The sequence below is a fragment of the Plodia interpunctella genome, chromosome 9 (assembly GCF_027563975.2).
Source record: "Plodia interpunctella isolate USDA-ARS_2022_Savannah chromosome 9, ilPloInte3.2, whole genome shotgun sequence".
NCBI classification, from domain to species: domain Eukaryota; kingdom Metazoa; phylum Arthropoda; class Insecta; order Lepidoptera; family Pyralidae; genus Plodia; species Plodia interpunctella.
Window position 1 is genome coordinate 5,523,916 of NC_071302.1, and position 22,208 is coordinate 5,546,123.

The window sequence follows — 22,208 nt, forward strand, 5'->3', positions numbered from 1 at the left end:
GTCAAGTGAAATCTACCTGTATTTCACTCAATAGCCTAGCTATATATGCCACAAAGATGACAATGCAAAAGGATAGAGTAAAAAATAACAAAATCTGTGTCAAGACAGAGGTGGAACGAAGTATTTGTAACCGGTTTGAAATTAAATTATTTATTATCACTAGTTATTATTTGGAAAATCAATAATTTTGAAAACTATTATCGCATGTTCAGTCGCATTTACGGAGATACATGGATTCTGCAAGCTAATTACAGATTATTTAATGAGCGAATCTTAAATGTTATGATGCCGGGAAACATGCGTAATAAATATATGCATATAAGCTATGCCAGATTTTCTGGCAACACATTAAAATATACGACAAAATATTTTAATATCTATTTAAAATAAGCTACACAGTCATTTCAAAGTCCCAGTCAATTTTCATTTCAAAATTAAATTTATACAGTTTGAAAATTTATACTTTTAAACAAAAATAAAAAATTTAGAACTACAGTTCCGGGATTTCGGGTTAAAAAATTACTCTATTATCTTAATCGACGTCGTAACCTACCCGTACCCGCGTACCATATCTTTGTGCGCAATATAACCGAACATACAAACATAAACTGTTGCGATTTTGATACACAAATATGATTATAACAAAACCGTTTATATCGGTGCTTATGTCTTGTTATGTACCACAACGCGGGCGAAGTATCATTTAGTTTAGACGGTTTTATTACAAGATAGGAACAGGAAATGCATTTAAAAAATATTATAAGCAACGTAAGAAATGCATTATAATTTATCATTAAAGAATAAACACAATCAAAACCAGATTGTGATTTTTGAAGCTCGACACGGGACAATATTTTGCAATTATTAATTAGTTTTGATACAAATACCTAACCTCGTCTCCTAATGAGTCAGGTATATAAAGTATATTATATACATAAATGTATATTAAAATACTCATTTCATGCTTCCTTACACGCATGCCTTCTATCACTCGAAATCCGAACCCGAATTTGGAAAATTCTGAACCGCCCATAATTAAACTTCGAATAGACTTTCACACAAATATTTCATAGATATTACTACTACTAAATATTTTATATATATTAATCAAGAACACATGTAAGTCCATACAAACATTTTAGCTCAGAATAATAAAACATACATAACCGAAGTTTGAAAATGCCTTCGTAATTATAACACACTTTTCCATTCTTAATTCTTATTTAACATCATAATATAGACTAGCGCAAATGCACCGATCCAAAAACTTTAATGAGGATAATGTAAATAATTTTAACTAATTAATTGTCAAGAAGGACGAATACTGATTCAAATTACAATACCGATAGTGATCGGTTCATTCACCTCAGTAAAAAAAATGTTTTTAACACTTCCGACTGTCGCACTCCTAGAAATAATAGAACATTCATTGTATGCCCAATAGACATACAAGGGCGCGGCTGTCAAAGTGTTAAACTACGTAAGTTAATTAAGACAAGTTTGCCTCATTGAATTACATTTTATACTGGACATATAGTTATAACCTAGAGAGTATAACTAATTTTTACAATTACATTTTGGACAGATGTCATACATGATGTACTATGTGTTTCCCTCCGTTTCCTCTGGGTTTGCATTCTGCAATGGACGTAATATCTCTGTCAATACATAAATAGTCTGCACCGTTGAATCATCTCCTATGCGAAGATGGCTGGTACATAAGCTAACACGTGACGACATCGATCTAAGCTACCTTACAACTTGTTGCTATGTCTCACATTAATACAATCAGGACCTCAAAAAAACTTTGGTAGACGATATAACTTAAGAGAGGGTTCATGCAAATATATACCTTTGATATCTAGATTTTAAAGGCCAATTACAATTGAAACAAACCTAAAATTGAAGGTCAAGGTAGACAGGTGTACCATTTAGATTGATTGTATAAAGTGCCACCCTTCAGACTCATTCATAACAATTAACATATCATCTACATAATAAAGGCTGTATGTAAAATATACTAAACATTTATTTTGGAAGATATATTGTTAAATATACGTACGTACAAAATACATAAACAATACATAAGTATATTTTCATGCAAGTCAGAATTTTATCACTACTGACTATACAGTGCATGCCATCGAATAGATAAGTTAGCCAATCGTACAAAAATACATCTCAACGTTCTCTTGGCCATAATAGCACTAAAGTATGAAGCTAAATTTAATTTTCATGCTAAATCTTAGTTTAATTTATCAAGCTTTAAGACTGAAATAATTTGTTAAGTACAAGATATTTTGAAAATTGCATGCAAGTTCGAAAGGTCCTAATAAGTAAAGATAACTTTTAAAATAAAGTTCACATATAGATTTCTAAAATTTATTGTGAACTGAAGTAATCATAATATTTACAAAAAATTACACGTATGTTACTTCAAAGTTACCATAATTACAACTTAGCGAACTACCATTACTAACCAACAATTAAAATCTCTTTTGGCGAAACAATAGGCCCTATCTGCGAAGTCAATCGCATAAGATATAATTTATTAAGTTTTACGTCTCGATACAAATCCAATGTTTCGTCATAAGAATTTTAGTATTAAACTAGCTAGTTAAAAGCTAGGGGTATATACAATCGGAGGTGGTTCTAACCTGAGGTTGAAGTGTGTGTTTGGACATGACCACTGTGGTGGTCTTGTGTTGTGGCTCGGGCGAGGTCGGCGGGACCGGCTCAAGGGCCATGCTTTCTACGGCATGGACTATGTCTAATACCTGTTGCAAGCGAAATAAACGTTAAAACAATAATACTATTGCGGAGTAAATATATAAATTTACACGAAGTGAAACAACCACTTGAATCTCCAGTAATGCCTCGGGGAATCGAAAAGCACTTGATATTCCACTATACCCCACTATTCCCCAGGTTTTAGAAGGGGTGAGAAATATTTAATATAGCTTAATAAAAATTAAGAATCGTGTTCACGAGAACATACATAAGTTTGCATTTGAAAACAATATCCTAAATGCTATTCCAGGTTTACTCAAAAGGCTAAATAATTAAAAGAAATATGCCAAACATTTTAGGCGGAAATCAAGAACGCATTTTTTATGTTTCTTCTTGTATAAGTACCTTTTCAGGTGTAGACTTTTCCCTCATTTCTGCGACTGTTTTCTCGTGTTCAAACTCAACTAGGTCTTGATGGAATTGCTGCTCCTGGAATCAAATATATTTTTATATAAACAATATAGTCAGAAGACAGCATAATTTATATAATTAAAGGACTATAAGATCTGCAGTTTCTTTAATTTTTTTTTTCAGTACACCAATTAGATTTATGTGGGCAGATCATATTCATAATTGTCCTATTTTTGACGAGCTATAGGACTTGAAAAACAAAAAAATATACAAATTCTGATTGCAATTTTCGAAAATGGGCACGAACAAAAATAGTTAAATTATAAATATTGGGTGGTTGAAGGGTCGTGGGGGGTAGGGTGATGATAGGTGCCATACCTGTTGATGATGGTGCAACGGCTCATCCCGGTCCAGACTTGATGTTGAGTGCGACAGAGAGCCGCCCGTGTCCGCCGTCCCGCTCTCGCTACCCGTCTGTGCAAACAATTCGTGTTGCGACTATTCTAAACGTGTCTTAATTTTGAAGCGTTTGGCTTATTACATGTTTATGAATATCTCGTGATAAAAAAAATAAAAACAAATTGCGAGTGGAATTAGCATTCAGTCTGTATTATAATTTATCAGAAGGTATTTATGTGATAATGTATCTAGAGAAGTACAACATATAGAATGTGCAATAGTAAAATTTCATGAAAAAGAATTAATAAATTTCCTCTAAGATTTAAGAATCCTCTAAACCTGTAAATTGAATCTGAATTCGCAGTGACAAGTGCGAGCACAAAGGCAAAGCATGTGACATTGATAACTGTTTCAGCAATAAAATGCATGTGTATTCACTTAGGTAAACAAAAATGGGAATATGAACCAAAATGAACAGCCATAAGAAAAAGAACCTAAACATCTAAACAATAAGGTCGATAACATCACTTACGGTATATTTCTCCGGACGCGTGTACCCATGGCAGACTACGAGGTGTAGCGGTGCATTCGTGGCCGATCGGAGGGCGTTCACCGCTTCGTTGTGGGTCGCGCCAAGTAACGATACACCATTCACTTCTAGGAGACGCATGCCGACCTGTTTTTTTTAAGGTAATAATAATATAACTCTTTAATGCATCATAAACAAAAGAATATACGGGAGCATATATGCAAAGTGATTGCTGTGCAGTGGCGGCTTTAATGATTGCGTCACACTCGTTTCAAGAATCTCTCCTTGACGTGTTATCGTAAACAAAAATAAAATTAAAATAGAATCATGAGGTTGATCATGTCGACCGCAGTTAACGTGTTATGAATATTATAAGTAAATTACAGTTTGCCAAAGACAAGAAATAAATAGAGGTTCTTTTGGCTAGCAGCATTGCTTGTTTATAAAACAATTTTGATCATCGCCAAAAATACTTTGAGTATTGAAAACAAAATAAAAAGTAATACCTTAAGCCTGCCGTCTCTCCTGGCCGCGCCGCCGCTGTTTATCTTCGATATGAAGACACCCTCGTCATTGGGATCGTTAGGGTTGCCTCGCTGCCCGTTCAGACCACCTTTGATATGCATACCAAGCTTCTCACCCTCTTGCTTCACTATCGTGAGATCCTGTACAATTCACACAAATGAAAATTGCAAAACGTGTCTATTTATTGTTTAAATCTACTTTTACAGAAGTCATGAACGTTTGAAATTAAATTTATCAATAAAATATTTATTCGATAAAAATATCCATGATCTACATTTACAAACTAAATCAAATTACAACAATGCATGCAAAGCCAAAGTACATCTCATGCATTCGTAACGAAGCCTCACATAACACCAAAACATGTCTAAAAACAACCTAGCACAAGACGGTAGCAGTATCAGAGTGTAAAATGGTAGAAAAAGTTTCAAATCAAACTGTAAATGTGTAAGCTATGGAAATCATACAGCCTCAAGAGTTGTACATACAGTATCCTGAGATAATTGTTACACATTGAGCATCGAAAATACATGATCACATCACTTTAGAGTAATGCTACTCCCTCACACCGAATGGTGGTATTAGGTGCAAAAGAGACGACACTTCACAAAGTAAACGCTACGGGATTTCCGATACTCGTTATATAATACATAATGCAAGGTACTGTACGTTGACTACTTTAGAAGAAAGCTTTAAATAACCATTCAGGGTATGACGATAGCTGAACACACGGATCGACTGGATGGGGACATAAATCGGTAAAGTAACACACAGAGGTTCGATTTTGGCGGGCGACGATCAAACTTACAGTTGCATCAACAATCTCAACTTGAATGAGACCCTGTTATTGCCGCGATGGCCGTCGGGACACGTGTGGAACAAAACATTTTGCGTTTTATAATACAGTTCCTTGGTTATAAGGTGTTATGTTTAAAGTGTCGCTGTCTGCAGAAAGCGATAGAGTTCGCACAGATAGTCTAGTTGTCTTACAGCCGGATATTATGTGCACAAGCGTTCCTCTGTATACCGCCAAATGTCTACTTGGAAGCGAAAACTCATTCTACTCAATGTCAATTACGTTTAGGTTATATCACATTAGCGTATTACGAGCGTGTCAAACGAAAGGAGCAAGCGAGTGAGAATTATTATTTCAGCTACCTTCAAAGAGATTAATATTACTAAACAACTCCAAAAGTGGTTTAGTCACAGCAATCGTACTTGATACACGCTAAAATAATGCAAATCGCACACTCACTTTTACCCCCCGTTCAAAACACGTAAACATCAAACGTAATATAAAATTAACTTCATGTCAATAAATCACAATTCGGCTTGCACTCATGCAGAACATTGCGGTCGGTGTAAGTACACACTTAGTCCATTTCGCCACATAAACTCAATCCTGCGTATACTCTCAATATAATCAATAAAAGTACTTTTTAAATCACTCGACTTGCATTCATTCATGTCACATAAAATTAAATATGGTACAGGATTTCAGACTCAATAGTATTTTTTCTGCGTTTCTTAATATTAACATTATATCATATCCTATATACCTATACAAACAACAACACTGACTCCGTTTTGTATAACCTTAATTATTTCAGTAACTAAACTTTCAACAGGCACATTTCTGACATCAAAATTTTATTCTTCAAGTGTTTCGGGATTTGCGAATAGATCTAAAAATAAGTCAGCAAATCCTGTACCATTAGAGCCCATTGCTTCGTTACGATGCAGCGCGTTGCCGCTCCGTTGTTTTCCACAGGTTTTGACAGTAACAACGTAGGTCGAATCTACATAGGATTCTGCGTTGTCCGTCGACGGACCACAAAACAGCGGTGCACGACGAAGCAATTGAGCCACGGCATTACTGACTCCACCCTATTCTTGTACCCACCTGGAATCCTTGAGGCAAGGGGTCGTGTCGCACGGTGAGGGTCAAGGTGGTGCCGGGCTGCAGTAGCAGCTGCACGGCGTCGCGGTGCGTCGCGCCCGTGAGCTCGTTGCCGTTGACCTTGATCAGGCGGTCACCCATCCGGAGTTTGCCTGAACGTGCTGCTACACCGCCTGGCACGATCTGTGGATTGATTTTTTCGTATGAAGAATTTATTTCTAGAAATCCCTAATACCTATTATCAATAAAGATATGACAGCATAGCCCTACAGATAAAAGGCTTATCTATAAATAAAAATATATATGTAAATATTCTCGAGGGTAGGAAATTGATACGACAGACAAAGTCGCAACAAAAGCCTAAACAAAAAACTTAACGTACGTATGTACCCAAAAATTTACAAACATATATAAACTACAACCAAAAAAATATATAAACTGTTTGATACTAACATGTGATATGAATATTCCGGGTTCCTTAGCACCGAACGGCACACACGAATGGTCCGTACCCCCTATAATACTGAAGCCTAATGAGCCACCTTCCTTTACTAACACCACGTCCTGAAACAATGATAAATCCCAAGTTATTACAATATTTTATGAGAGTATTGTACATACATAGTTATAAGTACAAGAAATGTGTGTATTTTGGATTAGTGTTTAGGCAGGTAATTTGTCCTTTATGTTAATAGATGGCAGAGGGTTTAGGTTTACTTGAATAAAAATCAAGTATCTAAAATTTTACTACTAAAAAATAAAATTCCGAAACTATAACAGAATATAACGAATTTCAACGGACAGTAGCTCTACCTCTCCGTGAAATTGCGTTACGTAAAACCGCCATTTACTAATTTTGATCCATCTACATCTACAGTTCCTGTGCAAAAAAGGCATAACGGACATATACGCCAGTAATATTTCATAGATTATTAACTTTTTACTATAATATTATGTAAACGACATAAAGAAGGGGGATCACTTGTATAAGTTCGTAAGTTCGTTCCTCCAAGGAAGGACGAACAACATTTTAAACATAGGATTGCCCTATTCCATACTATAAAACGGTGATATTGTTGCTGCTGCCAATTGATGCTCAGCCGAAAGCTATATTACTGTGCAACATTTAAGAATTGATTTGATAAAGATTCACCCACGATCTCTATTTTATTTAGTCTATTGAAAACTTTGTTAATTGCTGCGGGGATTTAATTGATCGCAGGCAAACCTCAACAAACAGACACATTTCTTACTTCAATGATGAGCGGCTCGACGAGTTGATTATCCGTGATCCTGGTGACCGTTGTTTCCGTGAAGGTGGACTTGGTGATGGTCTCAGTGACGCGGCCGAGGGTGGAGGGTGCAGGGGGGAGGAGCACGGCCGCGGCGGGAGGCCTCTCGACGGTAACCCGGACGCCTCTCTCAGGAGGCTCCGACGCCGGCCGACGCCCGCCGAGGAAGTGCGCCGGGATCATCGCTTGGAACTCCTCGTTCGTGATCGGTCGCGAGGGCTGCGCGTTTAACACGTTCACATCGTATCAGTATAGTATAGAGGTGATAGTCGTGTCCAGTTATTTTGTATATGGGCAAGTCGATCTGTTAACTCAATGACTTATGTGTGCAAGTTATGACAATTGCTAAGAAGGTAATTGATTGATTCAGTGTGTCCAGTATTAGAATTATTAACAACCTATATACTTTTCATATATCAACCGTAATGATGCTGATGATTCAGAATCAACTAAATTGCACAACATATTACGAAAATATGTAATGCTATCCGATAGTGAAAGCCAAAACTAAGAAGTTAATACTACTCAAAGATTATTACTATATGACCACCATGCAAAATGTAACTTTGTATATAAACGGTATTATGAGACCACAAGAACGTGTGATGTCATTTGTTCATATAGCTTTCTTTGACAGATTTGGAATTTTAAACGTTATACATAATATTTTTATTATTTTTTAAGTTGTAAGAAAAAATAATTTGCACATGTGACTGGTTATGTAGCATTGATAATGTAGGCGGCCGAGAGGATTCTAAAGCTAACATTATTTAATAATTTACAATTATGCTATTAAAATATTTGCCTGAATAAAGTAAACTGAAAAAGAGAAAAATGGAAAAATTACAATGATCAAAATACTTTTTCGCTTCTAATGCTCGGAAAGAGATTTTGAGATCTTAAATAAAATCTTCGTCAAATTAACTTGAGGCTAGTAACTTGATTGGCCAAGATAAACAGGCGCTCACATCCACGAGAATATTAGAATGCCTATTAATTATATTGTCGCCAATTTCCTCGCAATCGAAGTGAAAAGCTGAATACAGCGATATTTCACCCCCCCCCCCCCCCCCCCCGTTACGCCTCGTCTAAAATTCTTCGCTTTACTGTCTTGGTGTATAGTCTACTATTTTCATGCCAGATGACAGACATTAAGTGACTATGAACCGAACATTTTACAAGCACTCCACCAATCACGAGAAAAGCCATGTGTTAAAAAATTATAACTTTTGAACATATGGTAAACATAAATTAAACAATAGAAATATTTTGGGAAATACTGTGTTTATAATGACACTGAAACGATGTGTAATCTTTACCGAGCTGGTTAATGGGTGAAAAGTATTTTATATCCTATTAAATATGTCAATGTTGTATGGAGGGATCCTTAACTATAATGCCAGAAAGATGATGGTATCATTAAATACTCTTAAAACTATTTTAGGAAACATTATTTTGTATTTCAGAGTCAAGCAACTTTTTACATTTTACATCCATTGTATATATTAAATACATGAAAATATTTACAAGAACAACATTTAGAACACAATCAACTACTTTTAATTACACGAAAAAATCAATGGATTACAGGAACATTTCCAACAAAATAATGTTTAGAAAATTCATAGATTCTTTATAAAAATAAATTATTTTAAATGATAGTCACTCAGGCGGTATGGTGCGGTGAAAATTTAGATATGGTGGAGTGATGTAGATTTTAAAGTATTTATTTTTTTAAAAGGTACACCTACCTATAGCTAAGTCATGATGATACTATGATCTGATCAACCAACAGGAAATTTGCGTGTCTACACTCGAATGTCACAATTTTGCAAATAGTATTTAAATTTAGAAAATCATTTTGTGCCTAATAATATTATAGGATTTTCGAAAATAAAATGAATATAGACTTTAATTATTTTTACAAAATAATACATAAAAATTAATTTAAATACATAATTAGGGATACAAAAAACAAAAGCATGGTAGCAATAAACAAAATAACTGAATAACACACTTTGCAAGCTGATTTTATTATAAATATTTGGTAAAATAAATATTTAAACATATGTGTATATAAAGAAATTTATAAGAACTTATATAGAAAAATAAAAAAGGAACAGTCGGGCCTACAAAATAAATATTACACACGTAAGTCAAATAAATGCCCGATTTCAAACATTACAAGCTGGACTCGACTAATCGTTTCTGAAAGTAAACACAGTAAAGTTAAGCATAAAGTGTTAGTAACATCAGGCTCGTTACATAGTCGAAATCGATATTACACCTTGTCATTCCGAAGTATGAGCTCGGTACCTCAAAACGCAGCAGGTTTCATATCTTTTGCAACTACCAATCGAATTTAATAATCGATTATATCGATTTGCAGCAATATCTAGCTTATGATTACTATTTAAATATTTTTCAACAATAACTATTTGAAGTACGATTTTCAAGTTAATAGCTGCGAAAAATCGTATCTCAAACATGAAAAATATCGATATAAAACAGTTGTCAAATTCGATCGTTTATCGAGTCAAATGTCGAACTACATAGTGAATGCTGTAAGCTTGAAGCGCGATGTGAACGTGTTAACCGACCATCACCTGCGAAACTGGGGACATTAATATGTCGTGTCGTGAATGGGAATCATTATTCTTACCTGTATGTCGTCGAAAACGTCGTCATTGGAGCCGTGCGGGTTATTCCCGGGGGTTAGCGGCGTGCTCGTACTGTTAGTCGTTGATTTGGGCGCCTGCGGTGGAATTTAATATTAATATTTCGTGTTCGCGATCGTGTCGCGCAAGCTTTACAATGGCATTTTGACATGATACGTGAATGGTTGCGAGAGTTGTGTATGTAATTAATATCGAAGGTTTCGTTGTATAGTATAAGTTTGTATCTAACTACATGTTTACCCATCCCTTGATAACAAAGCACATGTGAAGTTTAAGACAAAGTTAGTATATATTTTTCAGACACTCAATGTCAAACATTCCTTACTCATTTTTAAATATATATAAATATTATGTTTAGTTAAATTTCGATGTCTAATGGCGTATTTTGTTTTTTTTTTTTTTTTTAATTTGTTCATAGTTAATGTCGCATGCCGTGACCCTAAAACGTGTATACAAACTATGCACAATAAAGCCATTCTAATTACATTATAGATAGCGTGCAAAGATCAGATAATATGACGAGAATGTGTTTAAACATGATTTTTATCCCATCTATAGCATTTGTTATGCGTTTTATTTCAAAACTTTCAAGACATTGGGTTTTCCTAAAATAAATACTATCAAGCAATATCCGTCTATAGGTATTTTATAGCGATAACCAAGCCTACCTGTCCGTTAGTTTGACTCAGTCTCCGCGGTGCCGGTTGCGGTGGAACACTACTAAACACAGTTTTTGGTGGTTCCTTTTTAATCTGTGGCTGTATTTGAGGTGCTTGTGTCGGTGTTGGTGCGGGCGATACGTGTGTGACACGCGGCGACGTGTGATTGGTCACAATAGGTGCTGGTGCGGCCACGTGATTGGTGGGTTTTGGTGTGGGTGTGGTCGCATTCGGCAGGCTCGTCTTGTGTTCTCTCACTTCGTCTGATGTCGATTTCCGCGGAAGAATCTCGCCTGTACAGAAGCAAAGGTTCAGTGAGCTAGGCTGGACAATTATATCTGCAACACGTATTATCAAAAAGCAAAATAAAATAAAGCTTGCTTTCGAATATTCGTAAATTTTGTTTATCGATCAACATTTTTATGTACAAAAGAAAATTCTGTTTATTATATTATATTCCACATTATATATTATTCCATATTATATATTACATTCCAATTAAAAGAAGAAATAATATAGAAATGACTAAAACTACCTGATAAGAAAAAAAAACTAAGAATAATCACTAGGTACAAAAGTAAAAATACAAATTTAACTTTACGATAAATAATGTCACGGCCGGCGCCTGTGTCATTAGCACAAATAAAAGATAACCTCTAAGATATAGATAAACAGCAATTTATAACACTACCTTGTTCAGGAGTGATGGTCCTCTGCAGCACAAGTCTCACGAACCTCTCGTGTCCCGTCAGTAAATTCACGGCCGCATCATGCGGCGCATTCTCCATATCTACGCCGTTGATCTGGAGAATTAGCAATTCGGTCATGACTAATATTATCCAAGTTTTGTTTTACGTGTTTGAAATTATTACAAGACTTTTTTATCTTTTTTTATAGTATTTATTCTTCTCCTTTTCGAATGCATTATTCACTAAAATTAAGTATTTTTTTATACCCAGACCCATAAATCCATGGCAAATAAATCATAGGTAGATTTATTTGCCATGGATTTACGGTCTGGGTCAACGATGTATTTTTTTTAATTGGCTAAAACGCATCTGACACAAAGACTACTGCCATCTAGCGGCACACCTTGTAAGCATCCTAATGTCCTTACCGAAACAACTTTATCGCCGACCATCATCTTGCCGTCCTTGCTGGCAGCGCCTTGTGGAGAGATGCGAGATATGAAGATAGCGTCGCTATCCTCTCGGTATGGAGGCGAGCCTTTCCCGCCGGCGATGCTGAAGCCTAAGCCGGCGCCGTCGCGAATTAGCGTTGTATGAACTAGCACCTTTTGTTGATATACTGGAAACACAAAATGGGAATGATTATTTTTAATGTACCTTTATTACTACTAATAACTTTTCGTCATAAGGTATCGTTAAAATTGTTAAAATATTAACGTCAGATGGATCAAGCGCAGATGTTACATTGATTTGGGTTGCTTTATAACATCACAAACACTAAATAATTTTGCTTTCAATGCAAGACGATACTTAAAACTTTCGTCGATAACTAGTACCTAATGTAGAATACAGATAGGAGTTTCCTTAACTTTTTGTATTTTTTCCCAATTCTGTATAGAAGTAATAAATAGTAAACCTTACCGGGAGGAACATAAGGTGTAGTTTGTGGTGGCGGCGAAGCTTGCAATCGCTGGAAGGTTTCTGTGCCAGGGACAATCGGAACTGGACTGAAGTTTACTGTAGGTGTCGCTACTGGCGTTTGATTAACTTTCTGCTCTTTGTACTCCGGCTCAAATTCTTGGGCGTATTGGTTGCCGATTATAAAGGGCTTCGATATTGCGCCGCGGCCGGTTGGCACCTTAAAAATATACAGTTTTCTTACAGTCATGAATCTTACAGAATGAATCAAAGGGAATTATTAAATAAAAATAGTTACCTAAAAACTATAACTATAAAATATTATTAATAAAGCTAAATGAGATATAATTGTATGTACATTCCATGAAGCGTGTCATTGCGACTGTAATAAGGAAGTTATGAATTATACCAACAAATCTATATCTTTATGGATCTATAATATATTAGATTAAATCAAAACAAACATAATTGATATTGAAATTCACATACTTGTCCATTTTCGAGGGTGGATACGGTATCAGTGGTACTTGAAACGGAATGATGACTTGCCCCGCTCGGTGCCCGACTATGTGTTCTGAAAAAAAAATTGAAATACTATTTAATAGCTTTAGACATGGGTCTAAAGCTAATAAAACATTTCCATTATTGAACTCTTCGAGAGGTTAAAAACCTGACTTTAGATCATTAAAATTCAGTTATCATCCAAAATACAAGACATAAAATTTATAAATCCATTCACGTTTTCCAACTATATATAGCAAATGTACAGTCGTCATTGGCGTAAAATATTTAATTTTGTACAAAAGAAATCTTGTCTCGCTTTTTATTTCACCAATATAACATTTTTTTTAAAATTTGATTTATAGGGAGTTTTGATAAATTGCTAACTAAGTTGTATCTCTGGGACAATAAAAATACCCTACATAAGTTTTGCATAGGGGTTGGATTACATTGTAAGTTATATATAGTTTCTCATATGATTTATCTACATACTACAGCTTCTTCCAACCGTATAGAGCTTCGGATTAAACTTATCATATGTCAGCAATGCAGCCGGGAAGCTAATCAGCTGTGTCGCTTACGTATCCGTTTACTTCCGGAAGCCAATCTTAGGAACTATATAAATAAATACGAAATTGTAATTAGTTGATAAAATGATTACTCAGGCGATTAGTTATCAATCCTGTTATTGTTTATTGATCAATATGCGGTTATTTCTGCCCATTGAGCCGATAGGTATGTCCTATTAGAATTCGTACCAATGTAAACCCATATAAATGAATGGAACATTTTCAGGGCTCACATCCTACTATTTCTCCACCACTTTGCATGGTCCTGGCATCTCTAGTTGACAAACATGCAATAATAAAGCTAGCGCTTCTTAGGTTTGCCCTCTCTGCCAAGAGACAGAAGCGGAATAACCAGACTATTAATGCATAATAGATAGTTAATTTTAAACAAAAACAGAAAGTTACCTCGTGGAATTGGGAGAGTCTCTAGTTACAACCAGAGTCAATACTGCACCACTAGCTTTCAGGACTTCGACAGCATAGTAATGGTCGACTTCCACTACTGATGTCCCGTTCACCGATAGCACCTTATCGCCGACCTGAAATTAAATAAAAATAATAAAATTATTATTAATAATTTCATTGCTAATAATAATTATTATTAACCAAAATATGCACTAATCACATCCGACTTTTATTATTTTTTTATTTGCAGTTAGGACGCAATGGCGACATATTCCCTTTTCATGCTCAATTTTTCCGCGTGGCGCAGTAGGAAGGAAGATTCTTTAATATATCCATCTTGCTGATGGTCGATTGAAGACGACCTCAAAAACCTTCTAACCTACCTAATTTAGTGCAAATGGTACACTCACACACAACTTGACCTCCGTACTTCCGTGGGTTCCAAATGAAGCTACGATTTGCGCACTTAAACCATTGCCGTTTCGATAATAAAAATATTTTATTAGTGATAAATACTCAGTAATCAAGGTTAAAAAAATATTATTATCAAAGTCATTATATGTATAAGTATAGCTGCTGCTGCAATTACATTATTATAATGTCGTTAAAGCCATCAATTCCGCTATTCCTTGCACAGCTCTATAAACCTATAGTCGACTAATTTCTTTTTATCATCGGCAAGTGATTTTAGTCCGACCGTACACACAAACAAAGAAATTGCAACATTTTCATTATATTATTATAATACAATAATTACACATTCGACAAATTTTGATGAATTTTAATACACAAGTAGAATAAATTCGGGTCATAGGGTACTTTAAATAGCGAAGTTCCCGTGGGAACCCAGGGCACCGCTAGTGACAAGCATATTAAAGACTCATAGCACCTCACCTTTCAGTAGTCAAGATTAATTTTCATATTATCACTATTTATATATTTCTAGGCTGTAAGGTTTTCTACAAGCAACACCATCGAATTTGGTTAGCCTGTAAACAGCGACGACTTACCCTAAGCCCGGCCAAGTACGCGGGCCCATTAGGGGTGACCCTGGATATAAAGATCCCTTCATCGTTGCCGATGTAAGGCGTGGAGCCCCTGCCACCTGCGATGCTGAGCCCTAGGCCGCCAGCTGCACGAGCGATCCGCACCTCTATGCATCGCTGGTCGCTCACCACTCGAGTTTCACTCTCCGCCCGCTCCGACACTGATTCACCTGAAAGAAATAGTCGATCAATAAAACTATTTATTCATAATTTATACTGATCTATTGTGGAAAATTTTTGAATTTTTAAGACTGATTCTTGAAGGAAAAATCCCTGGCAAAAGATCTCCTGGCGGCCCTCGACGAAAGTGGTTTGATGACATAAAGGATTGGACCGGACTCAAATACAACCAACTGAAAATAGCGGCCCAAAGCCGCGAGGGTTTCCGTATGCTGACCTCCAAACTTCAATTCGAAGATGACACCCCATGATGATGAATGTGAAAGACTTTGAGAGAGGCTCATGTCCATAACCTTCAGGGGACATATTCCTTATAATCTGTTCGATCACACAATAAAGAGGAAAGCCTATTAAAATACACTAGAAGAAACAGGACAGAGCGTTAATATATAGAGTTAGTTGTATGGGAATTCATTATTATATAATTCTATCTCATTTGGATATGCTAGCTCGTTGTCTTTGTTTTATCTGTAGGTAAAGGCATTTGCCATTACGTTTCAGAATATTGTCATCTAGTGATAATATAGGTTTAATGAAAAACTTCAAGCTAAAAAGTGAATATCATCATCACATCACATCACTGCTGGGCAGATCAAACGTTGGAAAAAACCGCACTTCTTATAAACAATTAATCAAACTATCTTCACTTGTTAAAACATATTACATTACAGATGTTATTAATTTTTAAATACATGTATCCGCACATCCATTTATGGGCTTACAATTATAACAAATGTTATCTAATAATTAATTGCGGCTGCCATCTTAAAAGTTCATAACGATTACACAATTTTAAGAAAATTTAACTAGTTGCCGAGTTACGGTGACAACTAAATTCAATTAAAATTCTTCTATGGCTTGGAAAACATTTATTTGGTTTCCATTTGGCTTCTGGTCATTTATTTCTTACGAGTGAAAAATAAATAAAGTACTTTTATGAAGGGAAAAGGTAGTACTTTAAAAGGCCATATAAATTTTATGGCATTTGATCACGTGTATGTGTTCGTACTGTATATTTGAACATTCATAAGTCATGCATGGTTATCTGTACTATAAGGTACTACAATTAATAATGATCACGTGATATTTGCGTACCAATCGACATTTCACTATGCAATATTATTTATAGACATAGTATATGAAAGTAATTAATGTAAACAAAATACGAATCATTTATAGAATTTGCAAAAGTAATCGCATATAGCAATATTTTAAATTAATAATATGACTAAAAATAAATAATTTTGAATCACAAAAAGACTATAATTTATCAACGGAAGTGTTATTAAAATGTCAACTGTAACCCGAAATAATAGAAAGTCGTGATACCATTCGGTATTCGCATTCGTATTTCGCTTTGTTGCGCTCGCGACAATCAACTTTGATAAATCGGCGCTGTAAACAATAACATGACAAATTATATGCGAGTAGATTTTAACTTGTTACATAACAGTCTCCGTCACTGAAGTTCACATGTAATGGCTAATAGTACATAAGGTCACTACTACACTTAACGTAGTGATGATAATGCATTTCTTGCCCCTCCTGGCTAAGTCCAATAGTCGACTTTTCTCTTTTGTCAAATTTTAGTTCGTAGACGTATAATGATGTAGCGACTAATATTTCAGTTTAGACTTTCTGTGTTTCTTGATAAGCGATAAAGCGATATATTGAATATGATTTGATCCTATTTAAACATCCACATCGACACGAGACTCGCGGCTTTGAGGCAAGATGGAGATTAGATTAAAAAGTTGGTGTAGAAAGTTAGTAAGAAATTATGTGCAAATTAAGTTTAATAGAGAGCGGGCGTTATAAAAGAGCCGCATATTTGCCCTTTGACCATCACGCACGTATGCAAGGAGAATACATTGTGGTTTTATTCAGAATATCAACCTTATGACTCTGGCGTCACGATCCTGAAACGATATCATCACGACATCACGTGACTGAAGATCATTAACCAGATACTATGTAATAATATAACATTCACGAGGATTGATACATCTATATGTTTTTAGAATACAGTAGATTAGATAGACCACACCAGGAATGATTACCACACAATTGTCCACAGAGATAAAATAGACAAGTTTCGTTATTGAGAATGACCAAGTATTATCCAACTGACAACAATTGATGACAGGCATCTAATACTAGTTACGTTCTATGCAACAAGTGACAAAGCAGACTGAGATTTGTATGGCAAGGCAAACGATGGCGACTATTGCATCGCACGACAATCAACATGTCAAGATGAATGCTCGTAGTGAAATCATGATCCAGAGCGTCCTGCGTCAGTCACAATGACCAATCAGACGATACTTTCACCCCGGGATAACCTTAATAGAATAACAACGCAACTATTGTACTTTGAATCGAATCGTGATAGTTTACAGTGGGATTCGTGACTAAGGTTTAACAGTAGTCTTATTTTATTGGAAAACGTTCTTTTCTAGGTACAGATGTAATTTAATACCGATTGAAACTGGAGACAGGTGAAAGTAAGGATATAAATACAAGTGTCGAACGCTTATCTCGTTAGATTACGCCGAGTGACAAAGATAAAATTGCACCCGTTACCTGTGTGGGAAAGACGGGTGCAGCAATCAGACTATTAAGGGAAATTGTGAGTGCAATGTAAGTAATTGCAGTTATAATAGGTAAAAGCTTGGAGGCGGGCTGTTAAGTTGAATTAAGGTAGGCAATTTGATTTAATGGACGTAGTCGACTATGCGTAATAGGTGTAAAACGTTCAGTGCGCGAACTGCGCGAGTTACGTACATAAATATTCATTGCAAATCCACCGCTTGTACGGTGAAATAGAAGTGAAAAGAGAGTAATATGCATAATGCAGTTGTCTGTACCGCAGTCAGTGGCCTCGGCGCCCACCCGTACTACAAAACACATGACTTCATACATCATTTAGATCAGATGTGACCTACATCATCATTAATCTACTCCGTCCATGCTGCAACGTCACCCATAAACATTGGATAATACAAGGTTAGCTAATATATACCTTACCTTCTATAGGTTCCAGTCGTTTATTTAATCGTTAATAACTAAGTGCTACTGATATATTTTTGAATTTTCTCTCAACTAAGCGTTTTCCCAGTTCCATCCTCGGCCATAAAGCGTCGGAACCCAGCTTTACGTTTACTTAAAATATATATAAACTCGTCCCTTTTTAAAACGTAGTAAACGAAATTTACCATAGTATGTGTAAATATCGCGTACGTCAAGGACCACAAAAACCTTTGTGAAGCAACCTACTTTTAGAGATGACATAATTGAAGGTTACCTAAATGAGTACAAATCGGTCAGATCGAGTGGTTAGTTTAGTGGCCATAATACCATGAATAAATAAACATCATTCTTGTTACGCAGTTGCGAAACGCACATAGATCATGGAAGTCACTTTAGGTCGAGACTACACGGAAGCCGGCAGACAATTAGGCGAATGCAATCAAGATACAAATTGAAATAGCGTTATTTTGCAATACAATATCTAGATTTGAACATCCATGCAAAACGTGCACGTTTTGTGTCTACATTTCATTGGTTTCAGTAACATTATTTCTCAAGTAAGAAACAATCGCCAGTAGACATTTTAAAATCAAAATAATTTGCGTCAGGGTGAATGGACAGAGAACCAGATATTGAAGTGACGTGATAAAGCCCAGTTAGCGCGTAGCATATTTCGAATAACATCGTGTGTCCGTGGCCTTATGACGACGAGCCCAAACAAATATGTAAGCGATGACCGCATCGCAGCACAACTACTACTTCACCTTCATATCGCGACTTCTTGAACATAAAAACATATGACGAATGTCATATTGAACAAAAGGCTGCAAATTACAAGTAATATTCAATGTTTGTCGTTGTGTTGTGTATCGTTAAGCAATAATAATTTTAACGATAATCCACGTTGCTGCCAACATCATGCCGCAATAAAAATATACAATTGTTGACTTTTCTTAAGATCACAACAAGACGACAACTTCTCGTTTCAATATACGTTGTGATCTACAATATAATTAGATAGTTTATTGAAATTCTTTTTGCTGGCTTTTTCACCACACTGTTATCTTCTTTATCACGGAAGAAATTGCAATGTCAAACACTGCAATCAAGTCATAAAAGTTCACATCACGTAAATTTCAATAGAAAATGTAATATTTTTAAATATCCACAGCTAACTTAACAAGCAAAATAAAAAAACTGCTCTTGAATCCTATTCTAAGCTCAATCTACATGAAAACAATGTCAATATAGTATTAATATATCTGGACAGTCTCCTTCTATTTTCGTCTACAGCTTATGCACATCAAAGTTATTATTAACTCATAAAACCATTCACTGATGCGCCACTTGAGCCGACTGAGGTAAAACAATTAAAACATTATATTTTAAGTACATATAAATTCTTATTACAGTACACATCTATATAAAAAAGGTTTTGTATAAATAATGAAATCACCGCCAGTACTTTAATACGCCATTGTTTCTCAGTAGGGAGTCAAAACACAGTTTCTTACCGATATCTTAATTTATTTTTTGTGCACGATTTCTAGCTTAGCTTTTAAAGATATTCTGAACCAAATCATTGATGGATCAGAAAAAAAATGATCGTGGCCAGCGTTAAGGGATTAAGCAAGTTACTCTATTAATTTCAAATTAATGAATTGACAAATTAAAAAATAAAATTAACATAATGTTTAGTGAACATTGTAAATATTTCATATATAACAATGAAATAAGTTGCCTTTCTGCTTAGAAATAAATAAATATGATTATGAAATGAAATCGTGCGATACATTTCATATCGTGATAACTATATAGGTCGTGTTCAGTATTTATTGGTAATGAACAGGCTAATCACATACAAGAACACGACTACAAATCAATAAAAGCTCGAGCTGGATCTCCGATACCAGAAATATTTCTAACGTCGATTATGAATTCAATTTCCCTCAGGAATAATAAATTGTTTGCCGCCGACAGATTGCCAATTCCGTGCAATAATTTTAATTAAATTTATACTCTTTTATTGTCGTGTTAGCTCGTTTATAATATAGTTAACATGGACAAAGTAAATTAATTATATGGTAAAGGAAGTCGTTTAGAGGTAACTGCTATGAATTGTTCTAACGGTATATGGGTTTATGTTAAGAGAAAATGTTTATGTCACATTTATAAACAATACTTCAATTACATATAAGATTATGTCAATAGAATTGATTATGGTACCAATAAAATTGAGAAGCTGTAAGTGATTACTGTAGGTAATCTACCTATTAAAATTATGCAAATATTATGTTATTGCGATTGTATTAAAAATATACAAAAATTCAGAAATTAAGAGTCATAAAAATCCACTTACGCTTTTTCCTCCTTATAACACCCATTTTCCTGCTTCAAAACGAGCCCCGTCAATTTCCTGATCAGGGCGCAGATATACGTAGGCGGGTCTCAAATTACCGGCTTCTGATGTATTAGTATCGAGTTAGTATCGGACGTCAATCAACTAGCACAAGTTCACCCTAACGCATTCTCAACCGGTCATTGTCCATGATTAGACGCGATTGAACGATGCGTATGAATAGTTCAATTTCAAAACGAGGTCGATAATTTTGAATGTAAACAAAACAAACAAAAAATTGTTCGGTGAAGTTGAGTGACGAGTTTGGTTATAACGCGTGCGTGCGCGCAGCCCGGGGCGCAATAAATGACGGAATGCTGCGCACCACCGAAGGCTGCGGCGCCGGCGGCGGCGCCCGCGCCGCGACCTCTCCTCTCGATAAAAATAGAAAGTCTCAACCTGGCATACCGACTCCTTTTATTTTTTACCCTCGCATTACCTACCCATTATATGCGCCGATCGATGGCACCTACAGTTATCAGGAATTACGAGAGCATTTTCGATTTTATTACAAACAGTAGCCACTGTTTCTAATAGTTTTTTGTTAGTTTTTCATTTGAATATAAAATCTATTTTTAAATTTACATAACGAATGCTTTTCGACAATTTCTGATAAAGATTACATTATTATAATAAAATATCTGCTTGATAGAGCGATTTAATTATTCCCTATTGTGTATAGAAATGATAGGGCACAATAACAGCCATGCATAATGCTCCGTTATTAGAGAAAATTAGAAACTGAGCACGCTCACGGGATACAGCTTTCAGCATAAATCCGATTAATAAACAGCACCCGTCTGAATGAAATAGACATCTAACAAGTGATCTAGATAGGCTGAAGAAAGGATGTTATGGATATGAACTTTCGCATCTGGATACTCATGTATTAATTATACTATTAAATATAGCTTTCGGATACAGACAAGATTACGGTTTTAAATTATATCGGATTAACGATTTCGGTTAAGGCTCCAAATATGCAGGAAGCAATACAAATAATGAACAATTCAAAGAAGAACACGTATGACTGTCTTACAAGGCTAGGTTAAAAATATACTATGATATTCCTCAATTATTTATATACCTACATCGGAGTTAGAAATTATTTCTCAGATAATATATATTCTTGTTTACGATTATAAATGTACATAACATACAGCAAACCCCGAGCATGCATCTAGGATTTGCCCATGAATATGCAAGGATGCCAATTAGATACGGCACGCGTCACCGTAACAGGCTCTTGGCTTGGACCACTGACACTGACACTGACAATCGAACTCGTTCTCAAAAGGACATTTCCTTGCAAATTTGTTGTTCACTCATCTTGTATTCAGGTTAACGGT

General features: G+C 35.5%; 1 protein-coding gene across 12 annotated transcripts in view; it reads right to left on the reverse strand.

The window, feature by feature from the left end:
- Window positions 1-22,208, reverse strand: part of scrib (scribble) — a 70,678-nt gene that overhangs the window by 8,388 nt on the left and 40,082 nt on the right. For 11 of the 12 annotated variants that reach the window (XR_008404952.1, XR_008404951.1, XM_053749475.1 and 8 more), the window contains 16 exons: window positions 15,216-15,421; window positions 14,206-14,339; window positions 13,220-13,304; window positions 12,734-12,950; window positions 12,241-12,431; window positions 11,815-11,926; window positions 11,133-11,416; window positions 10,449-10,541; window positions 7,748-8,005; window positions 6,948-7,058; window positions 6,498-6,677; window positions 4,576-4,734; window positions 4,073-4,216; window positions 3,520-3,615; window positions 3,136-3,219; window positions 2,658-2,777 (listed from right to left, as the gene is read on the reverse strand). Coding sequence is in view for 10 of the 12 variants with exons in the window: in XM_053749475.1 (XP_053605450.1) it covers window positions 2,658-2,777; window positions 3,136-3,219; window positions 3,520-3,615; window positions 4,073-4,216; window positions 4,576-4,734; window positions 6,498-6,677; window positions 6,948-7,058; window positions 7,748-8,005; window positions 10,449-10,541; window positions 11,133-11,416; window positions 11,815-11,926; window positions 12,241-12,431; window positions 12,734-12,950; window positions 13,220-13,304; window positions 14,206-14,339; window positions 15,216-15,421 (2,474 nt within the window). In the remaining 2 variants the exon portion in view is untranslated. The remainder of the gene's footprint in view (window positions 1-2,657; window positions 2,778-3,135; window positions 3,220-3,519; window positions 3,616-4,072; window positions 4,217-4,575; window positions 4,735-6,497; window positions 6,678-6,947; window positions 7,059-7,747; window positions 8,006-10,448; window positions 10,542-11,132; window positions 11,417-11,814; window positions 11,927-12,240; window positions 12,432-12,733; window positions 12,951-13,219; window positions 13,305-14,205; window positions 14,340-15,215; window positions 15,422-22,208) is intronic. The other variant, XM_053749479.1, reaches the window with a different exon arrangement.